The 14250-nt window shown below is 52.8% G+C and overlaps 5 protein-coding genes across 5 annotated transcripts; 1 reads left to right on the forward strand and 4 right to left on the reverse strand.

The window, feature by feature from the left end:
- Nucleotides 1–1220: 1220 nt before the first annotated feature.
- On the reverse strand, nucleotides 1221–3164 carry AYL99_03508 (hypothetical protein; the record flags this gene model as incomplete). Its single annotated transcript, XM_018835024.1, has 1 exon — nucleotides 1221–3164. One exon carries the CDS (start codon nucleotides 3162–3164, stop codon nucleotides 1221–1223), a length of 1944 nt encoding a protein of 647 aa, XP_018694674.1.
- Nucleotides 3165–3950: 786 nt separating this feature from the next.
- On the reverse strand, nucleotides 3951–4571 carry AYL99_03509 (hypothetical protein; the record flags this gene model as incomplete). Its single annotated transcript, XM_018835025.1, has 1 exon — nucleotides 3951–4571. One exon carries the CDS (start codon nucleotides 4569–4571, stop codon nucleotides 3951–3953), a length of 621 nt encoding a protein of 206 aa, XP_018694675.1.
- Nucleotides 4572–4979: 408 nt separating this feature from the next.
- On the reverse strand, nucleotides 4980–6767 carry AYL99_03510 (amidophosphoribosyltransferase; the record flags this gene model as incomplete). The annotated part of the gene is made up of 1 exon (XM_018835026.1): nucleotides 4980–6767. One exon carries the CDS (start codon nucleotides 6765–6767, stop codon nucleotides 4980–4982), a length of 1788 nt encoding a protein of 595 aa, XP_018694676.1.
- Nucleotides 6768–10515: 3748 nt separating this feature from the next.
- Nucleotides 10516–12366, forward strand: AYL99_03511 (hypothetical protein; the record flags this gene model as incomplete). The annotated part of the gene is made up of 2 exons (XM_018835027.1): nucleotides 10516–11870; nucleotides 11949–12366. The coding sequence occupies 2 exons, from the start codon at nucleotides 10516–10518 to the stop codon at nucleotides 12364–12366; spliced, it is 1773 nt and encodes a 590-aa protein (XP_018694677.1).
- Nucleotides 12367–12959: 593 nt separating this feature from the next.
- Nucleotides 12960–14048, reverse strand: AYL99_03512 (hypothetical protein; the record flags this gene model as incomplete). The annotated part of the gene is made up of 1 exon (XM_018835028.1): nucleotides 12960–14048. The coding sequence occupies one exon, from the start codon at nucleotides 14046–14048 to the stop codon at nucleotides 12960–12962; it is 1089 nt and encodes a 362-aa protein (XP_018694678.1).
- Nucleotides 14049–14250: the final 202 nt, after the last annotated feature.

Here is a 14250-nt window from a genome sequence, read left to right on the forward strand (position 1 = left end):
GAACTGCAAATGTTACGAGTGTGATATGGGAGGGTGGGCTAGTTGGTTGGTTCTGTCGGCCGGCCAGATGTCGAGCACAGAGCAGCAGCATAAAGGCATTAGATGAACATTGACAATTTTTTCAGCTCTTGTGCTCAGCAGCGCTTTGCAATGACCGGTGTGCAGGTGGGTGAGTGTATCTAGGGATGACGATGGAACAGTTTCACCTGAATGAGAAATTCTTCTGTCATCAGTCGCAGTTTGTCGCCGAGGTAGCGCGCGCGCGAATTAATGCCATTCAATGGTAGATAGACAGACAGTCAGTCAGACAATTAGGTGAATGCGCCATCCATGTGAAGACTTGTTTGTCCCCTGTCGCCGTCGCCGTCGCCGTCGTTGTTTGGATTGGGCATTCATTCTCCCTCCATCTTACATACCCGTTCATGTTGATGATCTCATGATACACTTACAGAGTGTACTTTGTACAGAGGTATAACTATACATAGATATACATATACACATATGTCTGTGAATACATATATGTCTGAAGTTGTCCGTTGAGAAAACAGGCATGCATGTACGAAGAAATAGATTGTGCAAGGTACACCAAATGGACGTATATAGGAATAATAATAATATCATTGTCGAGTAAAGGTTGCCCCTGCTTGCTCATATGCGGATGGTACATAACTACATAAATAATAATATTAATGCCTGCCTGCCTGCCTGCCTGCTTGCCTGCCTGCTGCTTGCCTGCTTGCTATGTCCCATGCCGATCCTATCCCATCCTCGTCTGGTCCCACCTCCTCGTCCCTGTCCCCGCGCTGGATGCTTGTAATATAATATCTCTGAATGAAACGAATCTGCTCTGCTCTTCTCGGCGCCCCCTTTCCCGCTGAATGCTAAACGCTCAGCGCCAAACACTCAAGAGTATGTAGGTATGCATGCTATCTGGGTATCAAATCCGCACCTTACTTCATCGTCGTTGTTGTTCTCGTCATTGCCATCGTAACTGTCGCCGTCACCGTGATAGATACCAGCAACACCATGCTCATGTTCATGTTCAGGACGTTGTTGAGTCCCCACTTCCGATCTCTCCCTGTAAGATGATGGTGTGTGGTAGATTATCGCTCACAAACCTCGCGCTGTATTGCAAATCACAAAATTGAAAGGAAACAGAGAGAATAAAAGGAAATCAATACGAAAAAAAAGGGGGGAACACGTCTTGCTCAATTCGTTCGCTACTCGTCATCGTCGTACCTTCGACTGCGCCGCCGTCGATGGCGATCTGGATCTCCTCCGCTTTCTCGTCGCTTCCGGTGCCGTCTTTCGCGGTCGCGGTCCCTGCTGTCGTCGCTGTCAGGCGAGAGGTCGGCATTCAGTGACCTTCTGCTGCGTCTGCCGTTCATGGCTCCAGGTGGTGGTGGTGGAGGACCTCCAACAAAAGACCCCGGCGGTGGCCCTCCACCCCCATACGGGCCCATTCCTGGCGGAAGTGGACCAGGTCCATTCGGCACGCCGTTCTGCCCATGTCTTCGAGATCGCCTCTTCCCGCCCGGTACTCCAGTCGGCCGTAACTGCATGACGTAGTCGTAGGCGCGCGGACTCTGCCTCAGAAGCACCAGCTCCGTCTCGGACAGCTTCTCTTCAGGAATTCGGTCCTGCCCGCCTTTCTCTCCCCTCCGCCGCGACGACTGGCCGTGGTGGTTCCACATGACCAGCAATCCATCCTGATTGCCACCTTGTCCTGGCCCGACATATTCCACATCGAACGTCCAGTCTCGGAGAGCGGGTGGCTCGTAGTTGCCGCGGTCTTGGACACCAGGACCTTGCAGACCCAGTCTCGCCCGTACAGAAGCATGGATGAACTCGTTGGTCCCTCGTAATCTCTTGTTGGTCGTCCGTCCCGTGGCCGGGTCCGACCGGAAGTAATTCCCAGGTGTCCTCGTCTTCGCTCCCGTCAGTGCGTAGAGGCCCTTGACGGTGTCAAATATCTCGCCAAAACTCCACCACCTCGTCTTCTGTCTCGTCTGCTTGTAGTAAGCGCGGTTTTCCTCCCACAGTCCCATCAGGCAATTCTGTCTGAAGTCCAGAAATGGCTCCAGTTTCGAGATCATCCACGCCAAGGTGATGTCCGCCAGCTGTTGGTCGTCGTAGCCCCCACCGACGTTGCTGTGCACTCCCGGAAACCAGCATTGGACGAGATTCGTTCGGTGGTTGTCCCGCTTCTCCCACAACGCCGGAGTGAATGGAGCTCTTCGTTCGTCTAGCGCCAACGCCTGGAACGCGTTCTCAACGCAAGGGTGCAGTGTCGTGTCGTAGAATTCGTAGGCGTGCATGCCGCGGGCCTGTAATCTCAAATTCTCCAGCCACGGCACCCGAGGGATACCGAGAGCACCGACCGTGTCCCAGCAGCAAATCGCCTTAATCGGGACGTTCAAGGTGGTCAATCCACGCCTTGACAGTTCCTGCACATAACGATCATCGAACCGCCCCTTTTCGGGGAACGGGATGTCAGGAAACTGCGAGACGTAACGGTCGTCGGCTCGGTGTTCCCAGTCTTCAAAAATCTCGTTGAAATAGGGCAAGCCGCTCCGTGTGAGAAGCCCCATTGCGCCGACCATGCCGCCCACAGATCGTGCCGTGAATGCGCCACGAGAAAACCCCATAAGGAATATCTCATCGCCGAGACGCCAGTTGACAGCCAGGTATGTATACGACATGCGCATGTTTTCTTTCAGTCCCAAACCTGTAGCTCCCCCCACGGCACGTGCAGCGGCCCCTCCCATGGTCCCGACTCCAGCCTGATAATTCACGATTTGCGGGATCCCGTCGCGCGATGTGTCCTTGATTGCCCATCCTATGCGTGAGACGTTCGATGGGGGTTGTTTATGTCCATTGACAAGGCCGTTGTCGGCGTCGAGCCAGGTGCCGTCGCAGGTCACGATCAGGCGCTTCTTGGGGCCCTGGATTGGTCGTTCCAGCGTGCCAGGCATGGGGCCCATGGTCGAAGCCAAAGGCGGTGGCTCGAGACGTGATTGTGGGCGACTGAGATGTGTGGGCGCAGCAGAGAGGGGAGGAGCAGCGAAGACAGTCGAGCCATGTGCACTGGCAGGGTAGATGGGAGGTGGTGGAGGCGCAAGGCCAGATGCGGCCGAAGAGCGAGCAGCAGGTGGCCGCGACATGGTTAAATGGTCGAGAACGATGAATCTCTTTTCGAAGAGAGTTTCGGGGAAAGGTTAAGATGACATAGTGTATGAATGTTGTGGTGCGCGCGCTGGTTGTTTACTCTGGTGTGAGATGTTTGGCAAGGTCGCCTTCGTCTAGATGTGCGTTCTTGTAACGAGACTTCCATCGACTCGTGGGAAGGGAGGATGTCTCGAGATGGATGTTAAGATGGCGACACAACACGTACAGCGAAGTGGTGCGAAGGGAGGCAGGGGACGATGGATAGATGGAATAGTGAGCTTCATTGCTACCGAGACAAGAGCATGGATGAGAGAGTTTCCACACTGGGCAACTCTGAGGCTGGTGGGCTGGTGATTGCTGGGAAGTTTTTCCCCTCCCGATAGGCGCCGGAGGGCTAAACTACCACCTAACTACTTAGGTAGGCTCTAAATGAGGCTCTGTCCAGGCTGGTGAAGCCCCGTCCGCTCCCCCTCTAAGGCTCTTCAGGCTCCAATTAGTTAAGCAATAGGCAGTTAAATTCACCCTCCTCCATGAGCCATGCTGGATCAAGAACCGCTCCCCCCCCCCCCCCCACCCCACCATCCCCAGCCTCCTCCGTCACCACCCTCACCCTCAGTTCATGCAACCACGGGAATTCAGAGGGCTGGTCCTCGCTAAAATATCCGCTGGTGCCGTCTAAACCTTTAACTAATGTCCTCCCAATAATTTGGCCCCATATTCCATACTAATGTGCCACGAGGCTGGGGATCCCGCGAACCTCTCTCCCAGCTCTTTACTCCATGTTATGGCGAATAGGTGATGAAGAGCCCGATGGCACACTGATTCCAGTCTTGAAACCACGTCAAACTGCTGTCAGGGCTGCTCATTGTAATGCTGATTTTGCCCGGCACGCAAATGGTGCTGCCAATGGCATATGCGTGTCCTGGCTCGATGTGTAAGGTTCTTGGGAGACCGTGCGGGTTTGCTTGAAGAGGTTGATTGCTGTAGGTGGTGTTGCCTGCCACCGCTCCACCACCAAGCACCGACAGAGAGAAGACGAAGGACCCATTGATACCGGCGAGCTGAAACGACGATGTGCTCAATTCTGTCTGATTCGGCAAGAGGAATTCCATGTTGCAGGTCTGGCCCTTGCGAGAGGCGGGAATGTCAAAGTTGAAGATCATTGAAATGTCTGCAGCTGTGATGTATGGGGAGTCCGTATTGGGAAAGGCAGTGTCAGGGGCGGTGGATGAAATTGGTATCATCAGATGTGGAAATTCAAACCCAGGAAAGGATGGTAGGTATGCAGGACACCGCCCTGGTTGTGTAATGTCGCCATTCCCCTCGCTAGCAGTAGGTGTGTATAGCTGAGCAATAACAGCACCGAAGAAGACGTTGAACAACAGGAGGAGAAGACACATCATGACGACTTGGCGAGCGACAGGTCAATGGGGATTGATCGAAAGGCCACAGCGACTGCAACTGTTTCGAGGCGTGTATTGAAGTGAAAGCAAACTGAAGGTGGATCAAAGGCAATCTTGTAAAGATCATGTTGGGGAGAAGTAAATGTGGCCGCCTGCATGGCTCCCGACCAGAGGGAAAGAGCATTTGAGTCCTGCACAGCAACAGTGGCCTCTTCCTCCTCTCCGGCAAGAAGTGGAAGGCGCCATAGAAGAAAGAGAAGCCGCCCCCAAAATGCTCTCGAGACAACTGGAAGTCGTCATGTCTAAACCAGGATTGATGACCATCCTCTAATATGCTGATCCCGATCCCATTCTATGCCAGGAAATGCACACGAATGCCACCCTTCGATGTCCCAGCAGAAGTCAAATTCACTCATTTCCAGGGAAATCTCCCAGATTGTGCAAAGCAATATCCATACGATCTCGTACAGATGGACTTTCGTCCTCATACCCCAGTGACACGGCCGAACCCCGATGTGAGTTCGTAACATCAGTCTGAATCGACTGTCGCCGGTATCCGTTGCCATTGGCTGCAGGCACCACCTTGCCACCTTCAGTGACCACAGCTCCGTTCGTGGCCAGCTGGATTTGGTGTTCGCCGGCCACGCCTTGGACAACAGCCCGTCGGGCCTCGTCAATGACTTTCAGCTTGCGAGTTTGACCTCGGATCCGCTCCAAGTGCTCAAAGTAGTCGTTATCGACGGGTGTGATGTATTTTCCACAGAATACACCGACTTCGAAGTTGCTGGGGGCGTCGGACGCTTTTGCTTCTCGAGCTGCATCGACACACGCGGCTTTCAAGTCGTCCAAAGTTTGATAGACCACACTATCAGCCCCAATGTGCTTTGCAATCGCATCAGGCCCGTGATAGTTGTGCGCCACCAGTTCGAGTGGCGAGGCCAGGTCGATACCGTAGATGTGTGCGTGCGTGATAGGAGGGGCACAGCTCGCAAAGTGTACCCTCTTTGCGCCCGCTTCTCGTGCCATCGTTACAATCTCCCGGCTGGTAGTGCCCCGAACAATACTGTCGTCCACCAAAAGAACATTGCGATCTTTGAATTCCATGGCCATTGCATTCAGCTTCCGCCTCACCCCCTTCTGTCGGGCTTTCTGCTCCGGCATGATGAAGGTTCGGAAAACGTAACGGTTCTTCACAAAGCCTTGGCAGTATTCCTTGTCCAGTGCTTTGGCGACAACCGATGCTGAAGTGACAGACGTCTCGGGAATAGGAATGACCACATCAATGTCTTCCAAGTCTTGGGGACTGAGCACCTTTTTGATGTGTGCTGCAAGTCGCAGGCCCATATGCTGCCGACTCCGATGGACACTGATTCCGTCCATGACTGAATCGGGACGGGCAAAGTAGACATACTCAAAGATATCGGGGGCGTACTCTTTTCGTTGCTGCACTTGTCGAAAGTGCGGCTCGTGCCCTTTCTGAATGATGACCGCCTCGCCGGGCAAAATGTCCCGTATGACATCGAACCCAAGTTGGGCTAGGGCAACGGATTCTGAAGCCATCATGTAGTCTTTGCCAGGTCCATCGGCAGACTCCCTGGACCCCAGGACGAGAGGGCGGATGCCAAATGCATCACGAAACCCAATGAGCCCGTAACCTGCAATCATCGCAGTGCAAGCCCAGCCGCCTTTGCATCTCTCGTACATCCTGCCGAGAGCTGCAAATACATCATCCTCATTAACACGGGCCTTCCCAGTCTCGTTGAGTTCGTCAGCAAAGACGTTGAGCATAAGCTCGCTGTCGCTATCAGTGTTGATATGTCTGTGAGACGCCAGATCCAGATGCTGCTTCAGTTCAGGCGCGTTGATCAGGTTGCCGTTATGCGCCAGACAGATACCGTATGGACTGTTCACGTAGAACGGTTGAGCTTCGGCATTCGCACTGCTTCCTGCAGTAGGGTATCTCAGATGGCCCAAGCCCATGAAGCCCGGAAGATCAACTACTCTTTGACCATCGTGGAAAACTTTTGCTGCCATGCCATTGCCTTTACATTGGTATATCCGTCCACCGGTCGCACATGTCGCAATCCCACAGGCATCCTGGCCACGGTGTTGCAGGAGATACAGGGCTTCGTGTAGGTCGACGGCGGCGGCCGTAGACGACGTGTTGGCAAGGATTAAGGCGAGAATGCCGCACATTTTGGCTCAAGGTCTATACAATTCTGCACAGAAGGTCAGCCAAAACAGATCCTCAAGCAGATTGCTTGCGATACAGTGCGAAAACTTCAGCCACCATCAGACCCGAGGGTTTTCAGCAACACTGGTTATGAAGTCTAACATCTAAAAAATACACAAGGGGATCATCCTGCAGGGGTGGGGGGAACGCAAGGCAAGGGGGTCGGACGCACCTAGATGGACATGGCAACCAGTACAGAGACGGGGATCAGAAGGCTCGAAGAAAGATAGAACACGAGTCAGGGTTTTACGATCGGGAAGAATCGAGGGCTAGTCGTTGGAGTGAGAGTGTGTAGTGGGAAGTTCGTCGCTTCGGACCGAGCAATAGCGGATTTGAAGGAGAAATAGATCCAGGGGGCATAGGATATGCCGAGTTGGAGCGAAATATGCCCAGTCGACCTGGGCAAGGAGCAGTTGACATGGTGAATTTTTTCTGAAAGGAAAAGGTCCTGATTTCATACCAGCAGCGGACATATAAGTTTTTTTTTTTCCTTTGGCTGGTCAGCGGGGACATTGGGTTAGGCGAGGGGCGCGAGGGGACGCATGCATCTCCGGAGCTCACGTGCACCCACTGGATCCGAAGCCTGCTGCTTTTTGTACGGAGATGTCCCTCCCGCCTTCACACTCGCCCTTCACCGCCGACACAACAATAATACAACACCAGCAAAGAGCCCGAGATTAGCCGCGCGCCAACGCCTCCCTCCCTCCCTTCACCTCCTTCCGACTTGCTATTGCTTTCCTCTGCCGATAAGATAGCGATACCCGATACTCCGTCATGCCGAGGAAGGTGTCCGATACCCGTAACTTGAAGTCTGAATTTTTTCTGCATCGGGACTAGCGGGTCTGGCGTCGAGAAGTTGAAGAGCTATGAAGTAGACACATGCGAAAAGAAGGCCAGCATTGGTAACGGTATGCCCGACACTGAGTTGCAGACATGGAGGCTGCCAATCCGCTCAGTGGAGTTCTAGGTCATGTTCAAGTGCAGAAATTACCAGTAAGAGTTCAGAGCAGTCTCAAGGAAGATGCATTCTGGAAAACCATTCCACATCCGGAAGTTGACCGCTCCTCTGTGGTACGTGAACGAGACATTCGTGATCTCATTGGAACGCGTCTGAGAGGATGGAAGAGGTCGACCGTCAAGAATGGGCGCGAGAACACACGATAAGTGTTACGATGGCTGTTGATCAAGTCTTTCACCGCATCCATTTTGCCTGCTGACACCCACGCTTTCGATCGGTCCGAGTATGTTTTGTCAACGCAACCAACATAGCGTTAGAGTGCTCGCTGAATCATCGAATGAGATGGGGAAGGCGTCCACTGCACAATGAGTGTGGCCATACAATCAAGCATATCTCTTCGGCAAACCCCTCGATTGTAACGTCAAAAAAACAGGTCCTCAACCATGTAAAATAGTTATCCGCCTGGATATGAAGCACCCATGGCCAACAATGGCTAACGCCCTGGTGGAGGAGAGTCCCACGCTGTTGCTTCAATCAGTCTCGGTTCATCGATGTGGATAGCGGCGCCTTGAGTTGCAACAACGCGGCACCCAGCTTTATGCACGGTATCCAGGCGTTTTAGCCATTCTACATGCTCCCTGCTTATCCGACCGCAACCTCAACTGTAGGTATGACATTGAGTCTGGACATCATGGAGGAACTCTGTCAAAGGCGAGGCTGCGATCTCCTTGTACAGAAGACGAGGTGAGGTCTCTAGGAGCGTCAGAAATCACGTTCACAATGTATGATTCTAGCAGTCTTGAGACTCTCATTGGCCGCTACCATGTAAGGAGAGTACAGACATGTTCGCACGTCCTCTGTTTCTTTGACGTGCCAGAGAAGTACACAAGCAAAACCGGGGAATGCTTTCCCGCGCCGGTCTTGCGGGAAATTTCTTGAGCAGCTTGATCTGACGCCTCCCTCAGTTAGGTGGACCTGCAAAGAATTCGTCGTTGTCCTTGTTTTCAGTGATGCGGGCTGCCGACTACCATAGCAACAACAATTTCCCCAGGGAGAAAAAAGCCGGCAAGCGCTTGCTTGGGAGTCTGTGGCCGTTGACAAAGGGCAAAGTCTAAAGAAAAAAGAGGAGCCAGAAGGTATCTGGAAACAGATCACGGATCGGCAACGCAATATTGGGAAATATCTTGGGTACTAGTTCTGCACAGGAGGTGGTAACTTTGACCACCAGATCTGTGAGACAAAGCCACGATATTGACGAAGAGTTGCGATATTAATTAATTGATCAAAGAATTCTTCTAGCTTGGCGCCTGGACAAGTATCCCCATCCCCACACAACCCGGCAAGTTTGCACGAAAAGTCTGAAAGGGGCGAAGTGAATAAAGCTACATTATCCCGTGGCAGCTGGTCAGTCAGTCAATCACTCAGTCAATCCGTTCAAGTCTTGCAAGCAAGTGGGTTTGCTTGATGCGCATTACCAGATACTTGATGCTTGTGCACCCTTTTACGGTAAATCCTGCCTTTCTCCATGCACGATGCGCCAGCTCTGCTTTCTCTAATGTCACGAACATTGCGCGGCCCCAGATATTTCTCCAAGTACCTGCACGAGGGTAAACATAGTGGTGGTCGAGGAGGCGGAATCCCCCCTTTCGGCTGCGAGCCTCGCACGTGATCATAAATAAAGAATGTTAGTAGAGACTGACGTCCTGAGTCCCAACCAAATGAATGAATGCAAGCATGTTAGTCAGTCAATCAATCAATCAATCATGAGGTTATCGAGCAGAACAAAACTACTGAGGGGCGTCAATGCCTTCGCCCGGCAGAATGTTCTGGCAGTCCGTTGTGTCTGTGTTTACCATGTGTGTGCGTCTTTGCAGAGAGCCCAAGTTTACCTCGCTTTCGCAGGGGTGCAAACATTGCATTGTGTCGAATATTATCTGCATGGAAGGAAAACCAGAAACTTCTTTTGTTTGCATCATCATGTCGGTGGTTTCAACGACACGGCCAACCGGCTGGCCGAGCTTTGTCAAGAAGCACCACCGCCTGTCTGGGATCTTCCCAATGACGCGCCTCAACATTGAGACCTAGGGCTTGGGAGGCTGTATGCCCTTCTCGTCTTCCTTCTCGTGTGTCTGCCGGCATCTCAGTCTCCAGGCTCTCTTTGTGTGAGTGGCCCTCATGCCGCCTGTCAAATACGTTCAATCGCTCCACTGATCCTCTCCTCAGACGTCTTTTTTCTTGATCTCTCCTTTACCTTCATGTCCAGTTCTTTCATGGCCGCTTGTTCTTTACTTCGAGCGTCTCTTTAAGCATCTCTTCCTGATCCTTTTGCCGCCTTGTTGAGCTCTTTCATCGACACCAGCTCTCTTTATTAAAGAGGTTCCTTCCCAATACCGTTTCATCTTGTTCAACTCTTCAGCTCTTCTCTTGTTCTCTCCAGGCTTCAGACTCCCTTTGGTCTCCTCGTTCAGACAGACAGGCAGCAGACAGACACAAGCAGCCTAGAAATCCGTCCTCTTCAACTTCTGTTCTCTTCACTCTCTCAAATCAATCGTCCTTCCACTCTTTTGGAGACGTCTTAATTTCTCTCAGAGCCACTCAGATATCTCCCTGTCCAGCCATTTCACTACTCCAGCAAGTCTCTTCCTGACCTCTGATCACTCGTGCACGCTTCTCCTCCGGGCCCCTCGTTTTGACAAGAGCCATCCACTGCTACAGACACCCGGAAGGACACCAAGGCCGAAGAACGGGCCAGAATGTATCGCACTGGTGGTGTGGCAGCGCACCGAAGCGGTAACTCGTGGTTCCAGGCGCGGGCGCGCCAATCCTCAATAAATCACCCATTATTGCGCCGTCCGAATTTCACTGACCATCTCTCCGAGAGGGATACCAGCGGTTGTCCAAATGTTATTGTCTTGGACGACGAGAGTGATGACAGGAACGATGGCGAAGAAGAGCTCTTCATCACCGGAAGCCGAAATGTCGCACCACCCCAAGTTCAGAAAGTGGTTGACATTGCTCAGATCCAGCGAGTCGCCAGAGGACCAGTGAAGCTGGAGCCAGGTTGCGACGTCGAACTGACGGATCAAACGTTCCTTCGAATCGTGGAATATCTCCCAAACACCGGAGAACGTGGCAGCATCAGAGGGTACAGACTCCTGTATCAAAACCACTGGGAGCTGTTTATGCCGGAGAGAAAGCACGAGCTAGTACAGCTCATAAAGATCAACGACGAGATGGAGGTTGGGTACGTCACGACGACAGTGCCTGTCGGCGAAATTGTGAGAAATTGTACCATCGTTTTCACAAACCAGCTGTATATGAACCTCCACTACCGCAAACACGTGGAAGCATACACCGGCGAGGACCATGAGCAAGCCGTTTACTTTTGCAGATGGACCAGTGCAGACAGCAATGTGCCCACTGAAGAAAGAGACCCAAGAGGACCGCCACTTTCGGGGAGAATCGATCACCTCCAGGCTCGGCAGGCCGACAATGGCGCCCTGGTAACTCCAAAGGGGCAGATTAAATTCCAAATCTCTGACCGAGAGGTGCGTCGGCAGTGGAGGGGAATGGAAACATCCACAAGCCGGAGGAAGACCTTTGCCGACGCGTTCTGCGGAGCTGGGGGCACCTCGGCGGGCGCATTCCAAGCAGGCCTCAGGCTCAAGTTCGCCGTCGACTTCGATAAAGTGGCCATTGAAACTTACAGGAACAACTTTGGTCTGACCGGGACGCACCCTCTATGTTGTGATGTCTCAGACTTCATTAAGATCGCCTCCATGTCGCCGCAGCGTTACGTGGTGGACTTCTTGCACATAAGTCCACCGTGCCAGCCCTTCTGCGGTGCCAACCGCAACCCGAACCCGGAGAAGAACAAGCAGGACTTGGACTCATTCTCCAAAGTCTCCAGCTTGCTAGAGGTCTGCAAACCGCGAATCGTGACCCTCGAGGAGGCCAAGAGCCTCACAGACATTGACAAGAGGGAACACTTCCGCAATTTAATTTGCGGGTTCATCAAGAAGGCATACAGTATCCAGTGGAAAGCCGTCGAGCTGGCTAAGTATGGCGTGCCTCAGACGAGACATAGAACCATCATCATTGCATCTGGGTGAGTCGAAGGATGAGCACACACTCTCTCATAGCACTTTTCGTTGGCTTCATCCACTGACCAGAGGTTGCCTTTTAGGCCAGGCGAGCGGCTTCCTGCTTTCCCCAAACCGACGCATGGTACAGAACCAGGTCTTCTGCCTATCCCATCAATCATTAGCACCCTCGACGCGATTCCGGTGGATGCTCCACAACAAAACGAGAGGTCAGAGATGCGGAAGACGATGCCACCGTACCCAGGCCACGGGCTGTGCCAAACCATTATGACATCGGACAAGCGCCACCACTACCACCCATCCGGCACTCGAAGGTTTAATATTCGGGAGTATGCGAGCCTGCAGACCTTTGGACACTACTTCGTCTTCTCCGGACGCAAATCCCAGATGCTGCGGCAGATTGGGAACGCCGTGCCACCGTTGTTTGCTGAAACCTTGTTTACACACTTGAAGGCCGCGTTGATTGCGGCAGACGAGGCTGAGGATAGAGAAGAGCCGTAGGGTCGGAACAAGCATGGACGGCGAACTGAAAATCACGCATGGGTGGCTGTCTCTCTTTTTCCCTTTTAGCGTGGAGGTTTCAACTCGAGCGAATTCGGAGAAGGGCGCGGTTCTTTGTATCGTCTGCATGGCAAGGCGCGGTCGAAAATCTTGAGGCACCCTGGACTCACACACGCTCACTCAAAGAGATGTGCTGGAAGGTTTTTTCGTGGATCAACAACAGAAGGTCATTGTCCAGAGCTTGTGCTATTCATCGCAATCCAAAGTTGCGTATCGAGAACAGTAGACTGTGCTTCGTCGTTGCTTCCTCGGGCCCAGCAGATATGAAACCAATAGAGTTGGAATAATTCCTTCCGCCTGTGGAGGCAAAGCCGCGTCGTGTAGAAGAGGAGCAAAGCAGGGAGGTTCCTGCGAGTGACCAGCCGGACGGTGTCATTCCTCCCGAGAAGCGTACAAGAGTTCATTACAGTGAAACAGGTTTTGTGGATAGGGGGTCAATGCTGACTGCGGGCTCGCTCACACCGTCTCGACGATGTGAAAAAGGTGTTTGTTTTTCTGTTTCGCAAACCGACGCCTTCGGATCGTCCAAATATTCAAGCAGTCAATGCGGTGTCCAACACATGCTTCCACTGGTGCCATCTCCGTTTTGCAAATTCGGCCGCCTCTGCAATCTGATCGACCCCGATCACAGATCCGCCACTCTTTTCGATTCTCAAAATCAATGCTGAATTGGCGCCGTTGCTGCAATCCACCGTGATACAACCCACCTCCACACAAGACTCTTCCTCGAAAGCATCCAAGTCCATAAGAATCCAATACCGATCTTCTGCGTCATTCTGCAGGGCCAACAGTCGTTTTTCGGGCACAAACACCCCCCAACTGCTGGGTACTGGCATTCCTCTCAGCCGTAGTTTGCATGCTTCTTTCACATCCATTGAGCAGATGACCTTTTCCAAGTCGGCATCCCACCAGGCCTTTGGGAGGAGGCAGTTTTGCAGTGCAGCATGGAGTGCGAGCCAGGCTGCGTCAAACAGGGATCCGCCATGGCTGATACACATCATGTCAACGTACAGTGTCCAGTACGCTTTCAACTGAGGTTCTGTATCTATTCCTAGCTCTAGGTCTTGGGACTCAGCAGGCGGAGTGTAGATGATTTCGAGGTCAGAGGTTCTGACGAGCTGCGAGGAGTGGAGTAACGACAGCAGCCGCTGGGATATTGACTGCGCTTCGACGGAAGGGGCTGTGTTGGCAGGGTATTTGGGCGAGCAACCTGTGCCTAGCTCAATATTTGGCACCACAAGGTTGTACAGTTGCATCGGCGAGTATTCTCCTTCGTCCTCGTTGTCATCCACCTCGTTCTTCGCTCTCGGCGGCTTTGGCCGGACCCGTCCCGAGGACTTGTTGACTCGAAAACTGGGAATCTCGCTTGTAGGGAGTATCTCGGCGCGCACGCCGCACACTATCGTCGTCGCCCCGATTTTCACCAAGGATGATCCATTGCAATGTGTCAACGAGCCCACGTTGAGCTGGATAGGTCGCGGTTCTGAAGGGACGCGGTTTGATGGGCGTTGAGGGGGGCTCTGCTTCAAGTGGGCGTGGAGAAGGGCATTGGGTGAAATGATTGGCATGGCAGAAGCAGGGACCGAAGCGTTCAGCGTGGTTGTGGGATCTAACGACGGCATTTCTGCCAGAGAGGGAGCCAGAGAGGGAGCCAGACTACATCACGTACAGTGTAGAAGAGTTTCGGGATTGGAATTTTGTGCTGGACAGTCGCGAATTTCGCAAGTATTCTGCCGGTACAAATCCAGAGGCGGTGAGAGATACTTGGCATGACAATTGGCCCGGTGAGAAGAGCAGCGGTGCTACGCTAACCGTAATTGGAAT

This window comes from Fonsecaea erecta (assembly GCF_001651985.1).
Source record: "Fonsecaea erecta strain CBS 125763 chromosome Unknown Scaff3, whole genome shotgun sequence".
In the NCBI taxonomy this organism is placed as follows: domain Eukaryota; kingdom Fungi; phylum Ascomycota; class Eurotiomycetes; order Chaetothyriales; family Herpotrichiellaceae; genus Fonsecaea; species Fonsecaea erecta.